Source organism: Heterocephalus glaber, unplaced genomic scaffold (assembly GCF_053883595.1).
Source record: "Heterocephalus glaber isolate CG9 unplaced genomic scaffold, H.glaber_assembly_v1.0 deba00001509, whole genome shotgun sequence".
Classification (NCBI taxonomy): domain Eukaryota; kingdom Metazoa; phylum Chordata; class Mammalia; order Rodentia; family Bathyergidae; genus Heterocephalus; species Heterocephalus glaber.
Genome location: NW_028258325.1, coordinates 12,531,065 through 12,553,681, shown reverse-complemented (window position 1 = coordinate 12,553,681; position 22,617 = coordinate 12,531,065). Strand labels below are relative to the sequence as shown.

The window sequence follows — 22,617 nt, the reverse complement described above, 5'->3', positions numbered from 1 at the left end:
AATCCCAACAGGAAGTTAGGATGCCACTTGAATAACGACTCAACATTTTGAGATTTTTGTCTAATAGCAGGATACTTACTCAGCTCTCTTTCTGGATACTATTTCCCTACAATACGTTTTTTTCAATCCGTTCACCTTCAACCCTTCTTTGTATTTGGATCTAAAGTGAATTTCTGGTAGATCTTGGTTTTTTGTTTTGTTTTTATCTCTGCCTTTTGACTTCCTGTTGCAGACTCAATCCATTTATACTTTAGGAAATTACTTATAAGAACTCGCTTCTGCCATTTTGCAATCAAACTTTTTTTTTTTTTACACTTTCAAATTTTATTTATTTGCTCAGGGCCCTCCCACTGAATACATCCCCAGCCTTTAAATTACTGGGGTTTTTAAAAATATATTAATTGGCACATTTTATGTATACAATACATTTACATTTATCATTGGGTGTTTGTACCTGAACATGATGTATCTTAGTTCTTATTTTTTTCCCCATTACCTATGCACCCTTTGCCCCCACCACCCTTCCCTATTTACATAGATTTCGTTTCCATTTTTTTTCTCTCATAATTTTTCCTTTCCTTTCTTCCCTTTGCAATCAAACTCTTACAAGATACAAAGTCAATATTTATAAAAAATGATATAAAAATTATAAACATATATACACCAGACAATAGTCTCAAAAGTTCTACAATAGCTAGAAGGTTATACCCCACTTTCAGTAAGAAAGTAGGGACATCAATAAGGAAATAAAAGCCTAACAATATTTAAAAAATAAACCTATACATTTAAAGCTAAGTAATTCTCAACAAGAATGCCAAACAGTTTCTTCAACTAACAGTGCTGGGACCAATGTCCACAGGCAAAACAGTGAAACTGGACCCCTATCTTACACCATATATTTAAACATTAACTAAAAATGCACCAATACCTTAAATATAAAAGTAAAACCATTAAACTTTGATAAGAAGCACAGAGATAAATCTTCATGTCTTGGATTTGGCAAAGCATCCTTGATGTAATATCGAGAGCAGAACAACAGAGTGCTGGGAGCGCTGTGCTGCAGATCACTACTCCCTGGCCTAACTGGCCTCCTCCCGCAGAAGAGGCAGGGCCCGTGGGAGGAGAACAGGCCACAAGAGGGCGTAGCAGAGCAAGGCCTGGCAGAGAAGATGACGTGTCTTCCTCCCAGTCCATTCCCCATAAAACCATCAAAGCGTGCTGATCCCGAAGACCTTAGCTGCTCTCCTGGCTCTGGTCACAGACCAACCCCTTTTACCTCCCCCTGCACTTCCCTTATCTCCACCACTGCGAATAAACACACTGCGGTTGCCTGGCAGACCTTTTTTCCCATCAGGAATGAGGCTCCACCTGGCCCCAGCTTTGTTCTTTTGTATCTCTTTGTTTTTCTTTCATCCCCCGCCATTCTCACTCCATGGGACCCTTCAGTCACTCAGGCCATGGCAACAAAGGAAAAATATATAAATCAGTTTCCATCAAAATTTAAAATTTTAGATATCTAAGGAGGTTATAGTTTATATCTAGATGCTCCCCCAAAGCATCATGCACTCCTAGGCAGAGCTTTTGGAAGGTGACTGAATTACGGGAGTGGTATAGCTGACTTGCTGTAGAAGGTGGAGTCTGGCAGAGGACATCAAGTCCCTAGGGGCACATCCTAGAAGGTGATGTCTCCCTTCCCTGCTCCTCCTTTCCCTCTCTGCTTCCTGGCAGCCATGACATGAGCAGCTTTCCTCTACCCAGACTCTTGCCATTATGCCTTTCTGCCTTGGGGATTGCCAACTATGGACTAAAAACATGAACCAAAATAAACTTTCCAGATGTGAGGGCGATCTGGCTGTGACATCTGTCACCCCATTAGATCACCGTGGTATGGCTGGCTAGGTGTGGGTCCTTTCCTCCCTCACCACTCCATGTGAGTTCCTCCCAAACCTGCAACCTTGGACAAAGAGGTCCGTTTCCTCCATCAAGGGTATACAAGTAGCTCTCCTCCCCTGCTATAACCTCCAAACAAGCTCTCAAAATAAACTTTCCTCCCTTAAGTTATGGATGTCAGGTACTATATCTCAATGAGAAAAATGACTAAGACAAAAGACATTAAGAAAGTAAAGACCCTATGAAATACAAAACACATTTACACATTATCTAATAAGCTGTTAGAGACCATTATACATACTTATATATAAGGAAGTCCATAAAAATAACCAACTAAATTTAAAAATGGGCAAAAGACTTGAACAGATATTTCTCCAACGGGATACACAAATGGCCAAGCCAATGAGAAGACACTCAGCATCATTAGTCATTAGGGAAATGCAAATCAAGACAACAATGAGTTACCATTTCACATACTAGAATACTTATTGTTTTCATAGAAAATAGTGTTGACAAGGATGTGGAGAAACTGGAAAGCTCATATATTGAAAGTGGGATTGTAGAACAGTTCAGATAGTGTAGAAAAGTCTGGCAGGTCCTCAAAAGGCATTACCATATGACTTAGCAATCCAATCTAAGGTATATACTCCAAATTGAAAATAGGTTCTTAAATATATGTACATGGCATGCTCATAGTAACAATACTCACACAGCAACACTGCTCACTAGTCCTTCAATGGATTACTGGATAAACAAAGTCAAACAATAAACAAACAGTCAAAAAACAATAAATAAGATGGAATATTATTCAGCTATAAGGCATGAGGTACTGATACGATGTGAATAACCTTGAAAATATGCTAAAAGTAGCCAAAGGCACAAAAGGTCACATATTGTATGATTCCATTTATATGAAACACCCATAGTAGTCATATTTGTAGAGACAGTGCAGACTGGTTGTTGTCAAGGGCTGGTGAGAGGAGAAATCAGGGGTGACTGGGTAATGTCTTTAAGATAAGGAAAAAGTTTTAAAAATTGGAGATGGTAGGTGCATTACACTGTGAGAGGATTAAATGGCAAGTGATCACTTTAAAATTGTTAGTTTTATTATATCAATTGCACTTCAACAAACAATACAAGTGGTATAAAAAATTTGTAAATCAGTTAAATGTTTATATATGCTAAAAAATTTAGTTCAATAGCCTGAGGAAAAATTTCTAATCCTACATCCAACCTTATACCTTCCACCAACTCAATGTAAAATTATTCTGATTTCTTAACTCTTGGGTAAAAAATTTGAAGTCTCTAAATCACAAATCATCTTTTAAGTAGCTGAAAAGGAAAAGTAACAATTCCTTTTAATAGCCATTTAATTTGTTCATTCTTTGCATACCAAATTTGAGAGTGAGAAGTTAGCTATGTTAGAAGTGAAAGTTGAGATTTAAGATATTAAAAAACCAAACTTACAAAATGTTTGTCCAAGTTTAAATTTCAGTACTAAAAATATCAAATATAAAGAACATAATACATACTGCAAATGACAGCTAATAATAAGGGCTGGGATTATTTCTTACCTCGCTATCTAAGAAATCAGAGAGGAGTTTCAGAACATTCTTAGCAGTAGCAGTCTCTTCAACCTCTTTTGAGTTTTGCTCATCATCACTGTTTGTTTCTGTACTCTCACACTGAAGGGCCTGGACTTTCTTAGTTTTAAATGGTTCAATCCCATACGTCATCAGTTGGTCAAAGATTGCTTTCAGAGCACTTCTTTTTATCATGACATCGTCAATTTGCAAAACCTAAATTGAGACATCCCCAACCAAAAAAATTTCAGTAAAAAAATTCTATTGCTTACTCTTAATAAAATTAATATATATCTTTTTTGTTAGTCACATTTTAACGACAGTGTCAAGTCTACAGAAAATACTTCTTAGAAGAAGTACAATTAAATTTTCACTTTTAAAGATATATTTATTGGTACCATAACAATTGGAACTGCAGTCCTTAAGAAAAAGTTAACCTTTGCAATAAAAAGTTATGGAATTAAAATCTGACTGAATTATAGCATTTATTTCTTTCATTTTAGAAAGGAGAACAAGCCACATGTAGTGATGCATGCCTGTAATCCCAGCTACTCAGGAGGCCTGAGGTGGGAGAACCACAAGTTCCAGTTCAAGTTCAAGGCTAGCCTGGGCAACTTAGCAAGACTCTGGCTCAAAATTAAAAAAATAAAAAGGACTGAGTATGTAGCTCAGTAATAAAGCACCTGCTAACATGTGCAAAACCCTAGAGTCAATATCCAATACCACAGTAAAAAAAAAAAGAAAAAAGGTGAACAACAAAATCCAGCAGTTTGTACAAGTCTATCTTGACTTACATACCAAATTAGACACCAAATGTCAAAATAATGAAGAAAAAAAATACAGAGCTGAAATATTTCTGTTATGAAAGATTAACTATATTATATAACACAACTAAATTTTTAGTTACTGAAAAATAAGTTGGATTTATAACCTGGCTGATAAAATGAATAAAAGTCACCTATTCAAAGTTTGTCAAATTAGTAAGATATGCCTGAAACTTTCCAAACTTCAAAGGAAATTTCAGGAGCACACCTATTACATATTTTCTGAGGACAAAAACATATAAACCTATCAAAGCCAAATGTTTATAAACAATATATTATCGTGAGTGCTCTCTAGAAATTCCAAATAGGCTATCCTTTTACCAAATTATTTTCCTTACTCTTACTTTTGTCCCTTACTGGGCAGCAATAGTTCTCAATAGTGGATTCCTAAGATTTTTATAATGAAATAACTTCCTTTGCCTTTCTAGCAAGAATTCAGACATTTCTTAAATCAATTTTTATAATGAAAGTTAGCAAAAAGAATTTCCTATCCCCCAAAAAGATAGCTACTTTTCTCAAATCTAAAATCTTCCAATAATAGCTTTGAAAATACTTTTATAAAGATAAACTAATTTAAGAAGAAGTGGTTAACTTCTTTTGATCATGGACCACTCTGAGGGGCCAAATAAAAATTAAATTTACAATTCAAAATAATATATAAAATGGAAGCAAATTTCATGTACTGTTTTTTCCCACATTTTAATCTGGTGTATCTCACAAGGTATAAATTAATGTGTAAAAATTTTTTTCAAACATTAGTAGTCAAATTCAGTCTACCACCTAATTTTGTACAGCATGCCAGTTTTAAAAAGTTTAGAGATGGGGGCCAGGGATTTAGCTCAGTGGTGCCGCCACTTGCCTTACAAGTGCAAGGTCCTGAGTTTGATCCAAAAAAAAAAGTATATTTTAATTCTTTACGACATTAAAATTCCACAACAAGTTCATTATTTACTAGTTTGATTTTTTAAAACCATAAAATTATGAAATAATCTTGATAAGAACTTTCACATCAGCTTGATTTTAACAAGTTCTGATCACTTGAGGAAATTAAACAGGAAGAAACAGTATCAAGATTGCCATAGGTCACTTTGTCAAGGAAAGAATGAGTTTGTATTAAATAACTCCAGTATCCTCCAGGGACCTCTTTAAGATTACATTCAAACTGTATTTCTTCTATCTGAAATGACTAATGCACTTGTTAATGATGTCATACCAGCAAAACTTATAACGATCACACACAATTCAATATTTCCACTTTGAAAGTCAAATGAATTTAAATATCTCCTGAAGCAGTTCTGTGGCATTTTCTTTGCTACGGGAACCCAAAGTTTACATAATTGTCCACTCTATTCTCTTTAAGTTCAAACTTTCCTACTCAAGAATATCACTGCAGCAACAACTTATCATCCTATATTTTTTTTCCTTTCAATTGGCTTATTCTTCTCAGTATACAAACATGCTACATTTTCTTCATTTTGAAAACACTTAAGCCAATAAATCTCATTTTACCCCCAGACACTTCTCTTATTACCATCCTATTTCTAGTACTAACAGGAAAAAAAAAAAGAAAAGGAAAAAGAAAAAAATCTCAAAACAGTAATCTATACTGGCTGTCTTTAATTCCTCTCCCATCATTCTCTGTTCAGCCCACCCCAAATAGATTTTACCTTCCACATAACTATGTTCATCCTTACTTGTCAGAAATGGTCAATTATGAATCCAGCTGTCAGCAGCACTGGACATGGGGTCTGTCTTCTTCATTAAAATATTAACTTTACTTCTAAGACTTCACACTCTCCCTGTGTTGTCTACTTGACCTTAGTCTCTGGCAACTCCTCTTCATCTCCCCTACCTTTAAATGCTGCCTGAGCCCTAAGGTACTACAAAGTTAGGCTCTCTTCTGAATGCACACTCATTCCTCAGGTGTGTGTACTCTCTGAGCACTGGATATTACCAGATACTACCAACAGAATAGTCTTACAGACTCATTTTGCCATCCTAGAGCTCTCCTTCATTCTTCAATCTGACATATAAATGTCTTTCATTACATTCACTTGTATCGCAAGCTTCAAATTTACCATATGGAATACTGGACATCTTTTTTCATCACCTTTGAATTCCAAATTGTGTTACACCAACAGCCCCCACCAGTTCTTTGGCCTCAGACTGAGTTATATGAGCTTCCCTATTCCTCAGACCTTTAGACTTGGAAACAAGCCTCGCTACCAGCAGCCGGGGTCTCTAGCTTGCAAACGGCCTATCATGGGGATCTGTATCTGCCATAATCATGTGAGCCAATTCCTCCAATAAATCCCCTCTCTCATGTGCATGCGTGAGGGTATGTGCACGTGTACATGCAAGTGCTCATATATAAAACACCTGTGTTTATGTGTACAGACACACAGGCACATCCACACGAGCATTTAACATAGTATATATGAGGTGTGATCAGAAAATACAGTGGCTATTTTTTAAAAAAGAAATTTATTACAGTAAAATCACATTGCCATTAATCTCCCTTAAAATACCTTCGCTTTGAACACACTAGCCCATCATTCTTCTCACTTTCAGGAGCAGTTCTGGAATCCTCCCTCGTGAATATCTTTGTGCTGTCGCAGTTGCCTTGATGTCATGAATCAATTCAAAATATTGCTCTTTCGTGGTCATTACGACTTTAGGGAAGAGCCTGAAGTCTCATGACACCAGACTAAGTGAATTAGCTAGATGAGGACAAACCATGTTTTTCTATGACAGAAATTGCTGTAACAATTTTGAATCAATTTGGAACATCAAGGCAGCCATGGAAGGACACTTGTGAAAGAAAACTACCAAAACTGCTTCAAAAAGTGGCAAGAATGATGGGACAGGTGTGCTCAAAGTGAGGGAGAGTATTTTAAGGGGGAGTATGGCAATGTGTCTTTTACTGTAATATATATTTTTATTTAGATGTTCACTGTGATTTCTGATCACACTGTGTGTTTGTGTATGTGTTAAGCATGTACATATTTGCTATTGGTTCTACGTTTCTAGAGAACCCTGGCAAAATATACCACCCTTCTTACATTCCCAATAACCACAACCTTGATCCAAGCTATCATCATCTGTTTCCTAGATTACTGAATACCCTCATTAGCCTGCTTCCGTACCTGTTCTTCTATACTTCATACGCAGGATCTACAAACTGACACAAGGGTCAAATCCAATCTACCATTTATTTTTGTACAGCATGCAAGTTAGAAATAGGGTTTTTTAAAATATATTTTCAAATGGTTAAAAAAATTCATTACATGAGGAAATCAGATGAAATTCAAATTCACTTGTGCACAATCTACAGCTGTTTTCACACAACAACAAGATAGCTGACTGGTTGAAACATCATATGGTCTGCAAAGTCTAAAACAATATTCTCTGGTCCTTTACAGAAGAGATTTACAACCCTTTCCTGGTATTCGTTAACATTATACCCATTTGGATCCTAACAAACCTCCATTCAATTTCTTCCCACCTCCATCAGTGGACACTGATATCTTACCAGTCTTTAAGTTCCTAGAAGACATGGACATCCTACAAGCTTTTTCCTATTATTCTCTGCATTGTTCAGTCTATCTTTGCTTCTTGAACATACTAAGCAAAGTCCTACCTCCCAAACATCCATTCAGTTCACTTTTCACTTAGCTGTGGTATAGGCTCCAGTGTCAAATTAAAATTGAGGCCTTCCTCAATTAAACAATCCCTTCTACCTCTTCTCAGTACTTATTACTCTTCTCTGCTTTATTTTTCTTCATCTGAGATATTGCATACTTGTTTAATTTTAAATGTGTTTCTACTACAATATAAACTTTTATCTTATTTCTACCACCTGTTATATTTTCTCTAAGCCAAGAACAGTACAGGCACATAACATACATAACACGCATTCAATAAATATTTGCTATACAAATAAAATATGTTAAATTGACATTTCATTATTTCTGCAAAGATGTTTTCATAAGAAATCAAAAGATAAAATGAGTACCTAAAGATTACAATCATTAAGTCTCAGAATAAATTCTTAGCACTATCTCCACCGATAAGAGTATTTCAGGAAATATAAGTGAATTTTCTCACAAAATAAATCCTACCTGCAATAGTAACACAAAGTGTTTACTTGCAAAATCCTGACTCTGTAGTCCACAGCATCCCAAGCATAAAACAGCCAGATTTCTTACTGTAGGATGAACACTCATTATTCCAGGAAGAATCTGAAATAAATTAAAAATTAAAATAATTTTCAATAGGGCAAGATGATTAGCAGAGTATATTAAAGTCATGGTCAAAATGTTAACTTCTATATTTTATAAATCTGCTTCATTTCCATATTGTCTAGTAACTCAAAGAATCATTTTCAGTTAAAAGGTAAATACTAAATGTCTAAAACAGTAATACCCAGTGTTTTCCTCACATACAGTCACAGCATGAGTCACCCCACCACACCTGTTAGAATAACTCAGTGACTCCCAATGCTCACAAAACAAGATGAACTTAATTTGACATATACTAGCCCTCAATGGACAGCATTTCTCCCTCTCATCTTTTCCTATTTAACTGGTTTGGTTTTGATGCCTCCTTTCAGCGGTGTTCTACAGAAATAATGGAAGCCACAAATGGGAACCTCATGCCATTTTAGTCATTCTAGCAGCCACATTAAAATAAAAAGAAAACAGTTGAAAGCAACTTTATATTTTATTTATTGATATTTTATTAAGTCCAACATAACCAAACTATGATCACCACAACAAGCAGTCATTATGAAACATTTTAAAGGAAATAACTTACATTCTACTGTCTGTACTCTTTTTAAAAGCCAGTCTTTTACCCTTGTAGCACTCAACTTAAACTAGTTTTTAATGGTCACATGTGGCTAGTATTAAACATTCTTCCCTTTTCCACATAATAAATGTCTACTCAAATATCAGATCAGGGTCACCCTCCACAAACAGGTGATATCTATTATAAATTCACATATGATTACACAACCCTTCTTTATAGCAAGTCTCAATGGCAGAAGTGGCCTGAGTTCCTGATGTCCAAGGACAGGGGAATGAAGATAGGTCCCAGCTCCAGAGGGAGTAGAGGGGATAATAAACTCCTTTCTGAGATCACAGTATAACCTTCCTCTAGTCCTACACAGCAAGATTCCAGTACTTAAAATATTCCTGATATTTTTCAGTATTTCCTCTTATTATTCAAAAAATCAAGATACTCTAATCTCTCTGCAGTATGAGATAATTTTCTAAACTTTTTAAAAGAAATACTGTAAGTTAGGGCCAAGAGTGAGGGTACACGCCTGTAATCCCAGCATTCTAGAGGCTGTGGTAGGTGGATGGATCCCTGTGAGATTGAGGCCAACCTGAATTACATACTAAAAAAAAAAAAAGATTATAATTTAGGTACTAGGTCCCTTAGATGCATTATCTTATTTAATCCTCATATGAACCAGCCACTGTATTTTTTATCATTTGTATTTTCAGATATTTAAAATAGTAGTCTCTCACTCTTTTGAACCCTAATGAACATACCACTTACAAACTGAGGGGGAGGGTTGGACTACAATAAAGCTTCAAAGGCTACCAACGTACCAAAGATTCAATGATCTCATTCATAGTTGCACCTATACCAGTTGAAATAGACATCTGCTTCAATAGTTCATAGCACAAGGTAAGACACTTCTGTAGCGTTTCGGCATCATTCTAAAGAGAAAAGTTAACATTAGCAAGAGTATTTTCTGCCCATCCCTTTATGTGGGTTTCTGAGGGCTTTGTCTAGGCACTTTACACACATTCCCTGAATTAACTTACCTAGTCATACATCACCATTTATCATCTAAATGCTAGTCCTGCTATTTCCTACATTTCCAATTCATACACACAACTGCCGTTAAGTCATTTCCTCTTGGAGGTTCCACAAGCTCCTCAAACTCATCATGTCCAAAGGGATCTAAACTCACCGTTACCCAATCTCTCCTCCTCCTGCACTATCTTCTTAATATGCCACTGTCTATGCAGCTGTCCAAAAGATGCAGGATATAGTCTTGACTCCCTCTTTGCACTGTTACAAACTCCTAACTGCCTTACAAATGGTGGCTCTTTCCACTGCTTCCTTTTCTACTGCCATCTTATTCATGCTGGCACCATTGCAAGCCTTCTTTACTATTAACAGTCTCCCAATTATGATGCCTGTCTAGGCTTTTATCACTCTCCAATCCATTTCCTGAACAATACTAATTTTTCTAAGACAGATTACTCATCCTATTACTTAAAATATTATCCACTGTGAACCCTGAGTAAGGCACAAGTTCTTTAATATTGTTTATATAAGCCCTTATACAATAACTTGACTCTTAATTTTTTCCCCAAATTTACCTCTTACCTTTCCACTCAATTCACTGGTCAAGTAATCCAGAGTTTTAAAACACAACATGTACTCTTTAACTCCTATGCCATCACACACATCATTCCACTTGTCTACAACATTCCTATAAATAAATCATTAAGGAGTGATAACAAAGAGCGTATTAAAACTACCAATGTAGAGCTGCTACTTGTTTGAATCCTAACTCTTCCATTTACTATCAGTATACTTTTGGCAAATAATATACCTTTTTAAAATGAATATTATATAGTACTTACCTCACAGGGTTATAGTGAGTATCAAATTAATTCACATTTATAAGTGCTTGAAAGAGTGACTACTACAATTTGAAATAGGAAAAAAGGTCCAAAGCCGAAGGAGTGAAGGGAGGGGAAGGGGAAAGGAACAGAGGGAAAGGAAAAAATATGAGAAAAGAAAAAAAAAAAATGGAAATGATGTCTATGTAAATAGGGAAGGGTGGAGCGGGTGAAGGGCACACAGGTAATGGGGAAAAAAATAAGAACCAAGATATATCATGTACAGGTACAAACACCCAATGATAAATGTAAATCAACTGTATACCTAAAATGTACCAATAAAATGTACCAATAAGATTAATTTAAAAAAAAAAAAAAAAAGAGTGACTACCACAGGAAAAAACAGCCTTAAACTGTTAGTATATATTATTATTTTCATTCAAATCTCAGGCTGAAACAACACTCTACCTGGATAAGATACTGTGCCATAAAACTTCTGTATTTTTCTGATCACAGTATCCATTATGCTCTGCTATAATTGTACTGTAATAGTTACAGGCCTCAAATAGGACAAATAGACACATAAATGATCAAAGCAAGTTAAAACAAGCTATTAATTATGAGGCCTCATTTGCTGATATTTTCCTAACTTGGACCTCCAGCTTGTCATTTTTCAGATTATATTTTCAGCTATTGCTTTAAATTTGTATCTCAAATTTAAAGGTCCATGATAATACACAGACTTTTTTGCAAATAAAAAAACAAGCTACTAGCTCTGAAAATAAATTCATTCTCATTGGGAAGGTGAGTCAGATGTTGGGAGTTAGGATACCTATGGCCAAAGAAGTCAAGGACACAACTTACTAAACCCTCTTATACAGTAAACTTTCCTATTTCACATCCTCTTTATAAGAATAGTCTAATCAGCACTCCCCAAACCAAAAGTAAAATGAACAATGTTCACTACAAAGGCAAGATCCTAAAAATTTTGAATCGAAGTTCAAATATATTGAAATCATTCTACTTTATGTTAGAATAAATTTGTGAATGAAGAATTCACTTAAGAAATATTTATCAAATAACTCAGTTTAAAAAGAGGACTGTCAAAAAGCTTTAAACGTTACTACACGTTATTATTTCGCTAAAAATAACAAAGCTGCCAAGCTAACTAAAAGTATTAAGAATAATTAAGCTCTACAAAACACACATATGGCTGAGCACAGCAGAATGGCGCTACAATCCCAGCTAATCAGGAGGCTATGGCAGGAGGATCATAAATTCAAGTCTTGCCTAGGCAACTAAGAAAGACATGTTTCAAAATAAAAAATAAAATGAGCTGGGAATGTAGCTCAGAGGTAGAACACCCAAGTACCCAAGAGCAAAATGCAAACAAATAAAATACAGAAATAAATGCGTAGAAGATTAGTTTCCCTGGCAAAGGAGAAAGACTTCTGATTCCAGGAAATACCAAGAGAAGGAAGCAAATAAAATCTAGTTATAATAATTAATGCTACTTAAGGCCTTCTAAATTCAAAAAAATGGAATGCAACAGGAGGAAAAAAAGTAATTTTTAATTCAAGTTGTTAAAAAATGTAAGTATAGTAAGTATACTATATTCTGTAAAGTAAGTACAAGTAAGTTTAAGTAACTATAGGTTAGTATAAGTAAGTATAGCAAGTATACTAATTCTGAAAGTTTTAAGAGTTAAAGAATGTAAGATTTAGTTGAGATCAACAGCTGAAATTTAGTATGAAAAAATTATAGGGGCCAGGGATTTAGCTCAGTGGTTCCGTCATCTACCTTCCAAGGGCAAGGTCCCGAGTTTGATCCCCAGTACCAAAAAAAAAAAAAAAAATTATACCTTCTCTATGTGGACTTCTTTAATTTCAGGTTGCTCTGTCTCTTTCAACAGATTTATTTTGGCATCTTCTAATGCTCTTATTTCTTCTTTTAATTTTGATGCCTGGTTAAAATCTTGTACAGTAATGCAATTTTCCAAAGCTTCTTTTGCTTCAATAAGTTTAACTTTTATTTCAGCTATCTAAGAAAAGATATAAGTTGATCATTTCAACACTAAGCAAAAAAAATGTTAATACGAAAGCCTGTAGCAAACACAAAAGAATTATTTCATAATTTAATGACTTAGAATTTAAGCAATCAGGCATATACAAAGTTGTAATTTTCCTGAAGCACGTATCAGTAAATCTAGCAGACTGACATAATCTGGTAACACTTGAGACACTCTCACAGTTAACATTTAATCAATAAATTGACTTTGTGAGGACAATTTGAAAACTATATATCAAGAAGAAATAGACTTGCACTACTACACTATTCAAGCATTTCTTTAATTTAGAAAAGCATACCTTGAGTTCTTTCTTTCTTACAGCCGATGGGTCATTCTGAACATCAACGGTAACAATGGGTGCCCGAAGCTCTGAGATAATTTCTGTAACCTGGTAAGTTATAATTCAGAGTACAAGCTTTAATATGTCCTTTATCAGCAAACAATATCAAACTGCTACATAAAACTCCAAGTAGAATCTATTATATATTGAAAAATAGCAAATATATAGGCTAAAGTAGCATACATTCTTGTTTGCTAGACAATTTTAGAAAAAAACTGAATACACCTGATCAAAAACTAAAATTAGGGCCAGGGATTTAGCTCAGGTCCCGCCACCTGCCTTGCAAGCGCAAGAACCTGAGTTTGATCCCCAGTACAAAAAAAACCCCAAAAAACACTAAAATTATTTGAAGGGAAACGGGCACATAGATATGGAAGATAAATTATCTGTCATATATACGGTATTTTTTTTAAAATGCATTATTATGCTTAAGATTAGATACTATATACTAAAAGTCTTTGCCTAAAATTCTCAACTCCTCCCTTGTTCAGCTCTGCAAAAATTAAATATAGGAAACTGGAATATCCTTCTACTCCTCTCCGGGTACACAAGGCAGAATGACAGCACACTGAATGGCCTTCCTTTCAGAGCCATTTGAACACAAGTTGGCTGATTCAGGAAAAAGCTACTTTCCAAGGGAAAGTACAGAAGCAGATGCTGGAAAATCATTAACTGGAATTTTTTTTTTCATACTGGGGATCAAATTCAGGTCCTTGTGCTTACGAGGCAGGCAGCGGCACCACTGAGCTAAATCCTCGGCCCCAACTGGGATTTTATGGAAGGGATGTATGTGTAAAAGTTGGAGAAGATAAATTCTGAATTAACCCCCAATTCAAATTACATGACTTTGTAACAAGAATACAAATCTGTGGGCTGGAGATTTAGCTCAGTGGCACTGTGGCCTGCCTCACAAGGCCAAGGTCCTGAGTTCAATCCCCAGGACTTAAAAAAAAAAAAAAAAGACAATACAAATCTTCTCTTTTGGCTAACTCAGAAAAAAATCAACACTTTTGGAAATAGTATTATAGTAAATAAATTTTATTTCTGTATTTACCAAGCACCTTATGAACATTATTATCTCACTGAACATTAAAAGGTAGGTTTCATTCTTATTTTACAGAGTAAAACACTAAAGAACTTGTATAAAGTCACAAAGTCAGAAAATATCACAAGGAATTCAAGCCCAAATATGTGGATGTGAGCCAACTTTAGCATCCTAGTGCCCTGTACCTCATGGGGAAAAAACCTCATTCCACTTCTCACCTCTTCCCAAACCTACTCCATTTGAAGGTGATTCAACAGAGGGCAGACTAGAGATATTTTTTAAATGTGTTTGTGTATGAAAGAGTATGTGTCTAAGTGCAAGTGAGACAGAGAACAGAAAGAGTTAAAAGTTGCTTTAAAAACTTTAAAATTTGTTAGACAAAACTAAAAGACAAACAAAAAATTTTAAAGCGAAAATATCTTCATTGTCATTAACCAAAATCTCTTTATCAGCAATAAGGAAAAGTACTTACAATTTGTGTTCTCTTATTATCATCTATAATAATATGGAGAAGTCTCTCAACAAGAAATGAAACTAGGGATACAGGGGTTGTAGGCAGAGTAAGAATGTCTTGTAAAATAGCCAGCAGTCGTTTCCTACAGTCAAAAAGATCATTTTACTTTAAATACCATTTGACAGAACACATTTTATTACCAACATTTCATTTACTCTGCAGACTTACATTTGTCTGTTTTTTTCTTTATGTTCAGCATTATAGATACAAAAACTACAGACTATATAAAAAATTCGTATTTTAAAAAAGAATTTTATAAACAATCCTACAGTCTTTAATAAATCAACCTGATAAAATGGCAAAATACCAGAGATGAATCAAACCTTTTAGGTAATGGTCTTATTAAAGCTCTCTGACACACAAAAAATTTTTAACTAAAAACCTGATATTTTGATTATAAAGAAACTGCACTAGGGCAGGGGATTTAGCTCAGTGGTTCCGCCACTTGCCTCACAAGCTCAAGGACCCGAGTTCGATCCCCAGTACCAAAAAAAAAAAAAAAGAAACTGAACTAGGATTATAAACATATATATACATTACCATCAAGTGCCATACAATGATATTTCAGTCAATAAAAGACTGCATTTATGATGGTAGCCCTGTAAGATAATAATGGAGCTGAAAATACCTAATGCCTAATGATACAGCAGCCATAGTAAGGTAGCTCAAGACATTACTCTCTGGTGACATTGTGTAAACAAACCTGCTGCACTGTCACTCATCAAAGCATAGCACATATAGCTATGTACAGTACATAATATTTGATATAGTAACAAATGGCTATGCTATTGGTTTATGTATTTGCAATATAATACTTATCATTACAATATACTTTTAGCTTATTGAAAGAAATGTTTACTATAAAACAGTATGACATGTTATACTGGCCACAGCCTCAAACATCTTGTGTGCATCAAGTCTCTTGACTCCACCAAGAAACCACAAAAATAACTGGCCTTTACCATCCAGATGTGTGTAAATATACACGATGATGATGTTCATACACTGACACAATTTCCTAACAAGAGATTTCTCCGAACATGTCCTGTTAAGTGACACTTGACTATATATTTGTGTATATAACACACCCATACCCACACACAAACACAGAAGGAAAACTTCACAGTACTTTAAAGAGCTAGGGTATATATGTCCAATCATATTGTAACAAGATTATATTTAAATACAGGAAAGAAATTAGAAGAGTAAAAAAACAAAGGTTAACATTTAAGACATACCTTCCTCCTTCTTCACTGGTCTCCAAAGACTTGATAATTAAAATCAACTGCTGACCTATGAATTCTTTTGTCATCAAATTTCCAAGGTAGGAAAAATCACAACTCTGTTCTTCATTAACTACTGGAATGCTCTGCATGAAACTAAAACAAGCAAAATCAATAAAGCAAAATTAAGAAACACCAAACAGGAACTGATTACTGCCTTTAGGACAACAAGGAATCTTTTCCAGTTCATATTAGTCCAAATACACAGATGTTTATATTATGTAATAATTGCCTGTAAATTCTATCCTATTGCAATAAACTTTTACAAACAAACTTGTTGACAAGTCAAAAGAACTTAGAAAACTGGGCCAGAGATTTAGCTCAGTGGTTCTGCCACCTGCCTCACAAGCACAGGGACCCTCATTCAATCCCCAGTACCCAAAAAAAAAAAAAGGTGGGGGCCGGGGATTTAGTTCAGTGGTTCCACCACTTGCCTTGCAAGCACAAGGACCTGAGTTCAATCCCTGGTAGCCCCCCCCCCCGCCCAAAAAAAGAAAATAGGTTTCCACAGATTCCACTTTCCTAATGAAAATTTTCAGAAGGTGCATTATTTGTCTCTCCAATTCACAATTAATATTTCAATACCACTTACATTCTCCCAATTATAAAGTTCTGAACTTTGTGTCCAAGCATCTCACTAGTCATGAAGATCCAGTCACTCATCATGCCTAGGCAACTCATTCTTTTGTTTAAAACAGTAATAATAATAATAATAATTATACAAGTAACCCATCAATATACTTTCTTCCCCCAAAAATGAAAAAGAAATGCAAACAATTTCACTAAGTTGTATGATCTTTTAGTGGAGTCCCTAGTTCATATTTACTATCAGAAAAAGTTTACTAGCCAATTTCAAAAGGTAACACATCACCATTTATAGAGAAATTGTTCAAAATTGTGTCTTCACAGTTTTGAAGAAACAACAGTAAACATGCTGACTTTGCTCTCTTCCATGTGCCGACCAGCACAGGATATCCCTCAGAAACTTAATGCACACACCCATGTATCTCTACAATCAAAAGAAAAATAGGTTTCCCAATCAAGCATGGCTTTGAAGAAGGGGGCTAAGAGAATGCTACATACAGCAACACAAGCACAGTCCAAACCAAAAGAAAAAAGTGTTACCTCAGTAAATACTCTGCATATATTACAGGCTCCGGTAAAATCTGCTCTAAATATTCTTCACCTTCGTTTCCTCTTGATTTCAAATATTCACAAAGAGCACGCCAATACAAAGCCATTTCAGGAGTTAATGTTTCCACCGGAATTAATTTCCTTCATTTAAAAGAAAGGATAAAACATGATATTTATATGCTGCTTAAAAACTGAAAAAACAATTGAAATAAGCAGATTTCATTTATAACCACTGTTCTTTCAGTAACAAATTACATTATCCACACAAAAAGGAATGAAAAAAAGACCAAAAGGGGAAAAAATTTTTAAATAAAATTTTAGAAAGAAAAATAAAGGGAACAAATCAAATGAGCAAACATTACAAGTGTGTGGTTTTAGATTTTTTTCACAGTAGACTAATGCAAAAATCAAAGTTTATGAGGGAGAGAGGGAAACAGCTAAAGTAAATAGCCTATGATAAAGTAATGAGTTTTTATGGGGAAAGGGCAGGAGAACAGGAAAAAAAATCAGAGTGAACAAAAGAGGAGGAGATACAAGGTATTGTTATAATCTGAAATACTGGGGAAGAAAAACTAACTTTAAATGCAGAAGTTCACCAGTAGCACAATTCCAATAATGAATCCTTATGTACCTGTCATCATTGCTTTTACAGATTCGCACCAATTCACTGAGAGGAGTTGTTGAGAATAAGGCATTGAGAACAGCGACTGCCACTTCAGAAGAATTTTCCACATCCAATCGATGAAGCAACTCCAAAATATTTCCTTCGGTGAATAGCAACCAGCCCTGGAGAAGATGTTTCTGCATTGCTTGTTTAACAGCATCTGTTGAGTCATTTAAAACAGGTAAACAAAGGCCCCATTTAGCTTTCATTTCTGGTCTTTCATCTGTTTTAATTAACTGTAGGTCAATATTAACTTAAAGTTGATATTTACAGTACAAAGAGATTAAGAGGCAAAACAAAGCATACTAGAGCAAGAAAACAAAAGCAAAACAACATAGTATTCCTATGGTACTCTATTAATTGTTAATTGGTTCTAGGAGGCACCATGAGTACCAAAACGGATGAGTACCAAATTGTTACAGCTGGAAAGGGTAGCAAGTCACAAGCAATCCATGTACATCAAGTATCAAACAACAGACAAGTACTGTGACAAAATTTTTACCTTGAATGCATCAAGTACCAAATTTGGTAAGTTTCAAAGCAATCAAGCAATTATATTGCAAAAGTCATGGTGATGCTCACTTCCAAACAAATGGAAAAGGTGCAGCACCAAATACTCAAGACTACAGTAGCATACTCAGTGGTTCTGGTGCCTGCCTTGCAACCACAAGGAGCCGAGTTTGATCCCCAGTACCAAAAAAAAAAACAAAGTCTTTGTATTCCCTCCCCTCTGGTTCAACGGGCTTCAGCTATTAGCCCAGATCATTTCATATCTATCATTGCACTGCCTGGCTTCATCTACTACCCCATTGCTATCTGCAATAAATTATAACAAATAATGGCAATCACTGAACAAATCTTATTCTTCTATTTAAGGCCTTTCTCCTCATTAGTCCTTTGACAATTTCAAATCAAGTTGGTTTTCTTATTACAGCAAAATGAGCCATCTTGGCCTTCCCATGAGAGTTGGGAATGAAAAATCGTCATTCCTATAACTAGATTCTCCAGTTAACAAATATGGGGCAGAATATACTGGTGTGGTGCACAATACATTCATGTCAAGGTGAACAGAAAAAGGACAGTATTTTTTTTTGGTACCAGAGATCGAACTTGGGTCCTTGTACTTTCGAGGCAGGCAGCAGAACCACTGAGCTAAATCCCCAGCCCAGACAGCATTTTTTTAAAAGAAAGATTGTGTTTGACTTCTAACATGAATTAGCTCCACAAGGGCCAGGGATTTAGCTCAGTGACACCATGCCTGCCTTGCAAGCACAAGGTCCTGAGTTCGATCCCCAGTACCAGAAAAAAAAAAAACAACAAACATGAATTAACTCCACAGGCTTAAGTATAGTTTCTCCATCTGTGAAACAAAGGAAGATGAAAGAAATAAGCTCTGCTCCTTCAATATACCAAGATCCCTACCTCTATGAAATGTTTTCTGTGTAGTACATCAAGATGAGTTTCACCAACTATGGGAACAACAGGCTTATTCAACCTAATTTATGATACTTTTTTTCCTAAATCTTATTAAGTACGCCTTCAAAATCTACTAAACTTTGTATATAAAGATGTATATCTTACCTGATCTGTCATTAAGACCTTGCTGAAGAAGCATTACTCTCTGAGCAATGGACATAGCTCTCATATGAACCTTTTCACCTAAAATCTTAAAAAGTAAAAAGATAGTCTTAAATTTAACAAATTTATTGATTTCTTATCTAGTAACATAGCACTCATCTTAGAAAATTAAACAGAATTTCCAAATAAATTAATATCTGTCAAAAAACTAATATCTAGAATATATATAAAGAACTCAAAAAAATCAGACCCCTAAATTTAAAGACTCAGTCCAAAAATGGGCCTCTGAAATGAATAGACACCATCTCAGATGAAGAAGTACAAACAGCAAATATATGAAAAAATGTTCAACATCATTGGTCATTCGAGAGATACAGATGAAAACAATGAGATTCCATTTCACTCCAGAAAGAATGGCTATTATCAAGAAATCAACCAATAACAAATGCTGGAGGGGCTGTGGGGAAAAAGGAACCCTTCTCCACTGTTGGTGGGACTGTAGACTGGTGCAATTATTGGGGAAATCAGTGTGGAGATTCCTCACAAAACTAAAACTAGACGCTTCATTTGACCCAGCTATTCCCCTTCTTGGTATCTACCCAGAATTAAAAGCATCATACCACAGCAATATATACACACCCATGTTTATACTGGCACAGTTTGTAATAGCTAAATCTCAGAAACTGCCCAAATGCCCATCAACCGAAGAATGTTTTAGACGTGGTTTTTTTATACAATGGAATACTACTGTGGCATAAAGAAAGATAAACTTGAGACATTTATAGCTAAATGGATGCACCTTGAGACCATATTCCTAAGTGAAATAAACTGGACACACATTTAAATATTTCATTGTTTTTTCTGGTGTGAGAAACCAAAAGGGTAAATAAGGACCAAAATATATAAAAGATATTGGGAAACAGGAAGAAAATGTTCAAATGGGAAGGAAAACAAGGGAGGGGTGAGGGGAAAGGAAAGAAGGGAAAAGAAAAAAGAACAGATGGAAAAAATGGGAACAAAGCTTTTGTAAATAAGGAGGGGACAGGGTTGAAGGGAGGGGAAGGGGTTGGGGAAAAAAGAACAATCAAGATATATTATGTACAAGTACAAATTCCCCGTGATGAATGCTATGTATATCTAAAGTGTACCAATAAAATTTAAAAATTTTTAAACATAAAATTGGCTTCTCTGGAAAAAAAATTAATATCTGTCAACATACTTAATAAGGTTTTAAATTATTACCTATACTCTCCCCAGTAATCTTAAATGGAAAAGTCATTACTATGTGCTAAGTATTTTTCAAAAATACCTTAAGAAACCAGTTTCTTATCCTTTAAGAATATCCCTATACAAGATTCTGGACTTATTTACCTGATAAGCCAGCTTTCTGACAGTTTCTTTTACATCCTTGGTGCGCCCAACAATTTTTGGTAAAGTCTTTGCTGATGGTGCAATGCATGATAACACTGCCCGCCTAACTTCTGGATTTGAATCATTTTCAATCAAAGTAGCATATGCTAAAAGAGAGAGTAAAACATTTTAGTACTAAAGAAACTCTTAAAACAGTCTAAAAGTCTGATATCTTAAAGTGATAAAGGTATCATGTTTTACTCTTATACATTTTTTTTTTTCTTTTTTTTGGTGCCGGGGATCGAATTCGGCTCCTTGCACTTGCGCAGCAGGCAGCGAAACCACTGAGCTAAATCCCCGGCCCTACTCTTATACTTTTAATCTTTAGTTGAAAATTTTTTCACAAACTTCCTTCCTAAGAACAGAATGAGAGGAGCCAGGGATTTAGTTCAGTGGCTCCACCTGCCTCACCAGTACAAGGTGCTGAGTTCGATCTCTAATACCAAAAAAAGAACGTAGAATGAGAAATTAATAAATAGACTGGACATGAAGGCTAAAACTGCAAACAACCATGAAAGTTAGAGAAAGTTTACTATATTAGGCAGTTTATACCTACTTCATATGTTTAAATACACTTATAAACCTGTACTTGTCACACTGTACCCAGTTTATTATCAAGTATATGCTCACTATTAAACACGTTTTATACATTATCATTTAACACACCAAAATATCAACTACTATAAGCCATCAAAATTGATTATAACACTGGTAACAGGAAAAGGAAAGAGTAAAACATAAGAATATCCAAAATATACCTAGCATACATGGAAAAGTATGACTTTTTTAACCCAGAGATAAATCCTTTAAGTGACTTAAAACTGCAATTATGATATCATAGATTAGTAACATTTGACATTAGAATTTCTGTTCAACAAATGACACCCAAGGAGACTGAAACAATGAGACATCTAAAGCAGGAAGAGAGCTATAATTCATATAACCCAAGGATTTCTTTTTAGAATATATAAGAACTCCAAAAATGTCAATTAAAATTTTATTTTAAAATAAAAACCTGGACCAGAGATTTAGCTCAGTGGTTTCGCCACCTGCTGTGTAAGGGCAAGGATCCAAGTTCGATCCCCGGTATCAAAAATAAAATAAAATAAAATAAAATAAAATAAAATAAAATAAAATAAAAAACTTATGGGAAAATGGGCAAAACACACTAACAGGCATCATACAGAAATAATCATGCATGCATATAACAGTGGTCCCATAAAATTATAATGGAGCTGAAAAAATTATAGCAACACATTACTCACATTTGTAGTGATGCTGATCTAAGAAAACTTAGAACACTGGCCAGTTGAAAAAAAGTATAACACATACAATTATGTATAGTCCTTAACACCTTTAATAATAAACACCTATAAACTTTTAAATACATAATCCAATAATATAGCCACATATTAAAATTCGTAACAGTTTTAAATAGCAAAGTAACCGGAAACAACTAGAGAGTCCAATAACATTAGAATAATAAAATAGTAAAAATTTTAATAAAGAGAATAATTAATTTCAAATTCAAGATAATTGCAAGAGGGTGTTGTTACCTGTAAGGGGGAGCAATGCAACTGGGTGAGATGCAAGGCACACTTCAAAGGTACTGATGATGAACTGTATTTTTTAAGTTG

The 22,617-nt window shown here is 34.9% G+C and overlaps 1 protein-coding gene across 3 annotated transcripts in view; it reads right to left on the bottom strand.

Moving 5' to 3' along the window:
• The window catches only part of Ncapg (non-SMC condensin I complex subunit G), a 32,655-nt gene that overhangs the window by 8,036 nt on the left and 2,002 nt on the right, over positions 1-22,617 (bottom strand). For all 3 annotated transcript variants that reach the window (XM_004847229.4, XM_087187820.1, XM_021260242.2), the window contains exons 4-14: positions 20,942-21,087; positions 19,574-19,658; positions 17,960-18,152; positions 17,320-17,469; positions 16,150-16,290; positions 14,870-14,993; positions 13,311-13,400; positions 12,806-12,985; positions 9,916-10,026; positions 8,419-8,538; positions 3,465-3,689 (exon numbers count right to left, since the gene is read on the bottom strand). In XM_004847229.4, coding sequence (XP_004847286.2) covers positions 3,465-3,689; positions 8,419-8,538; positions 9,916-10,026; positions 12,806-12,985; positions 13,311-13,400; positions 14,870-14,993; positions 16,150-16,290; positions 17,320-17,469; positions 17,960-18,152; positions 19,574-19,658; positions 20,942-21,087 — 1,565 coding nt within the window. The remainder of the gene's footprint in view (positions 1-3,464; positions 3,690-8,418; positions 8,539-9,915; positions 10,027-12,805; positions 12,986-13,310; positions 13,401-14,869; positions 14,994-16,149; positions 16,291-17,319; positions 17,470-17,959; positions 18,153-19,573; positions 19,659-20,941; positions 21,088-22,617) is intronic.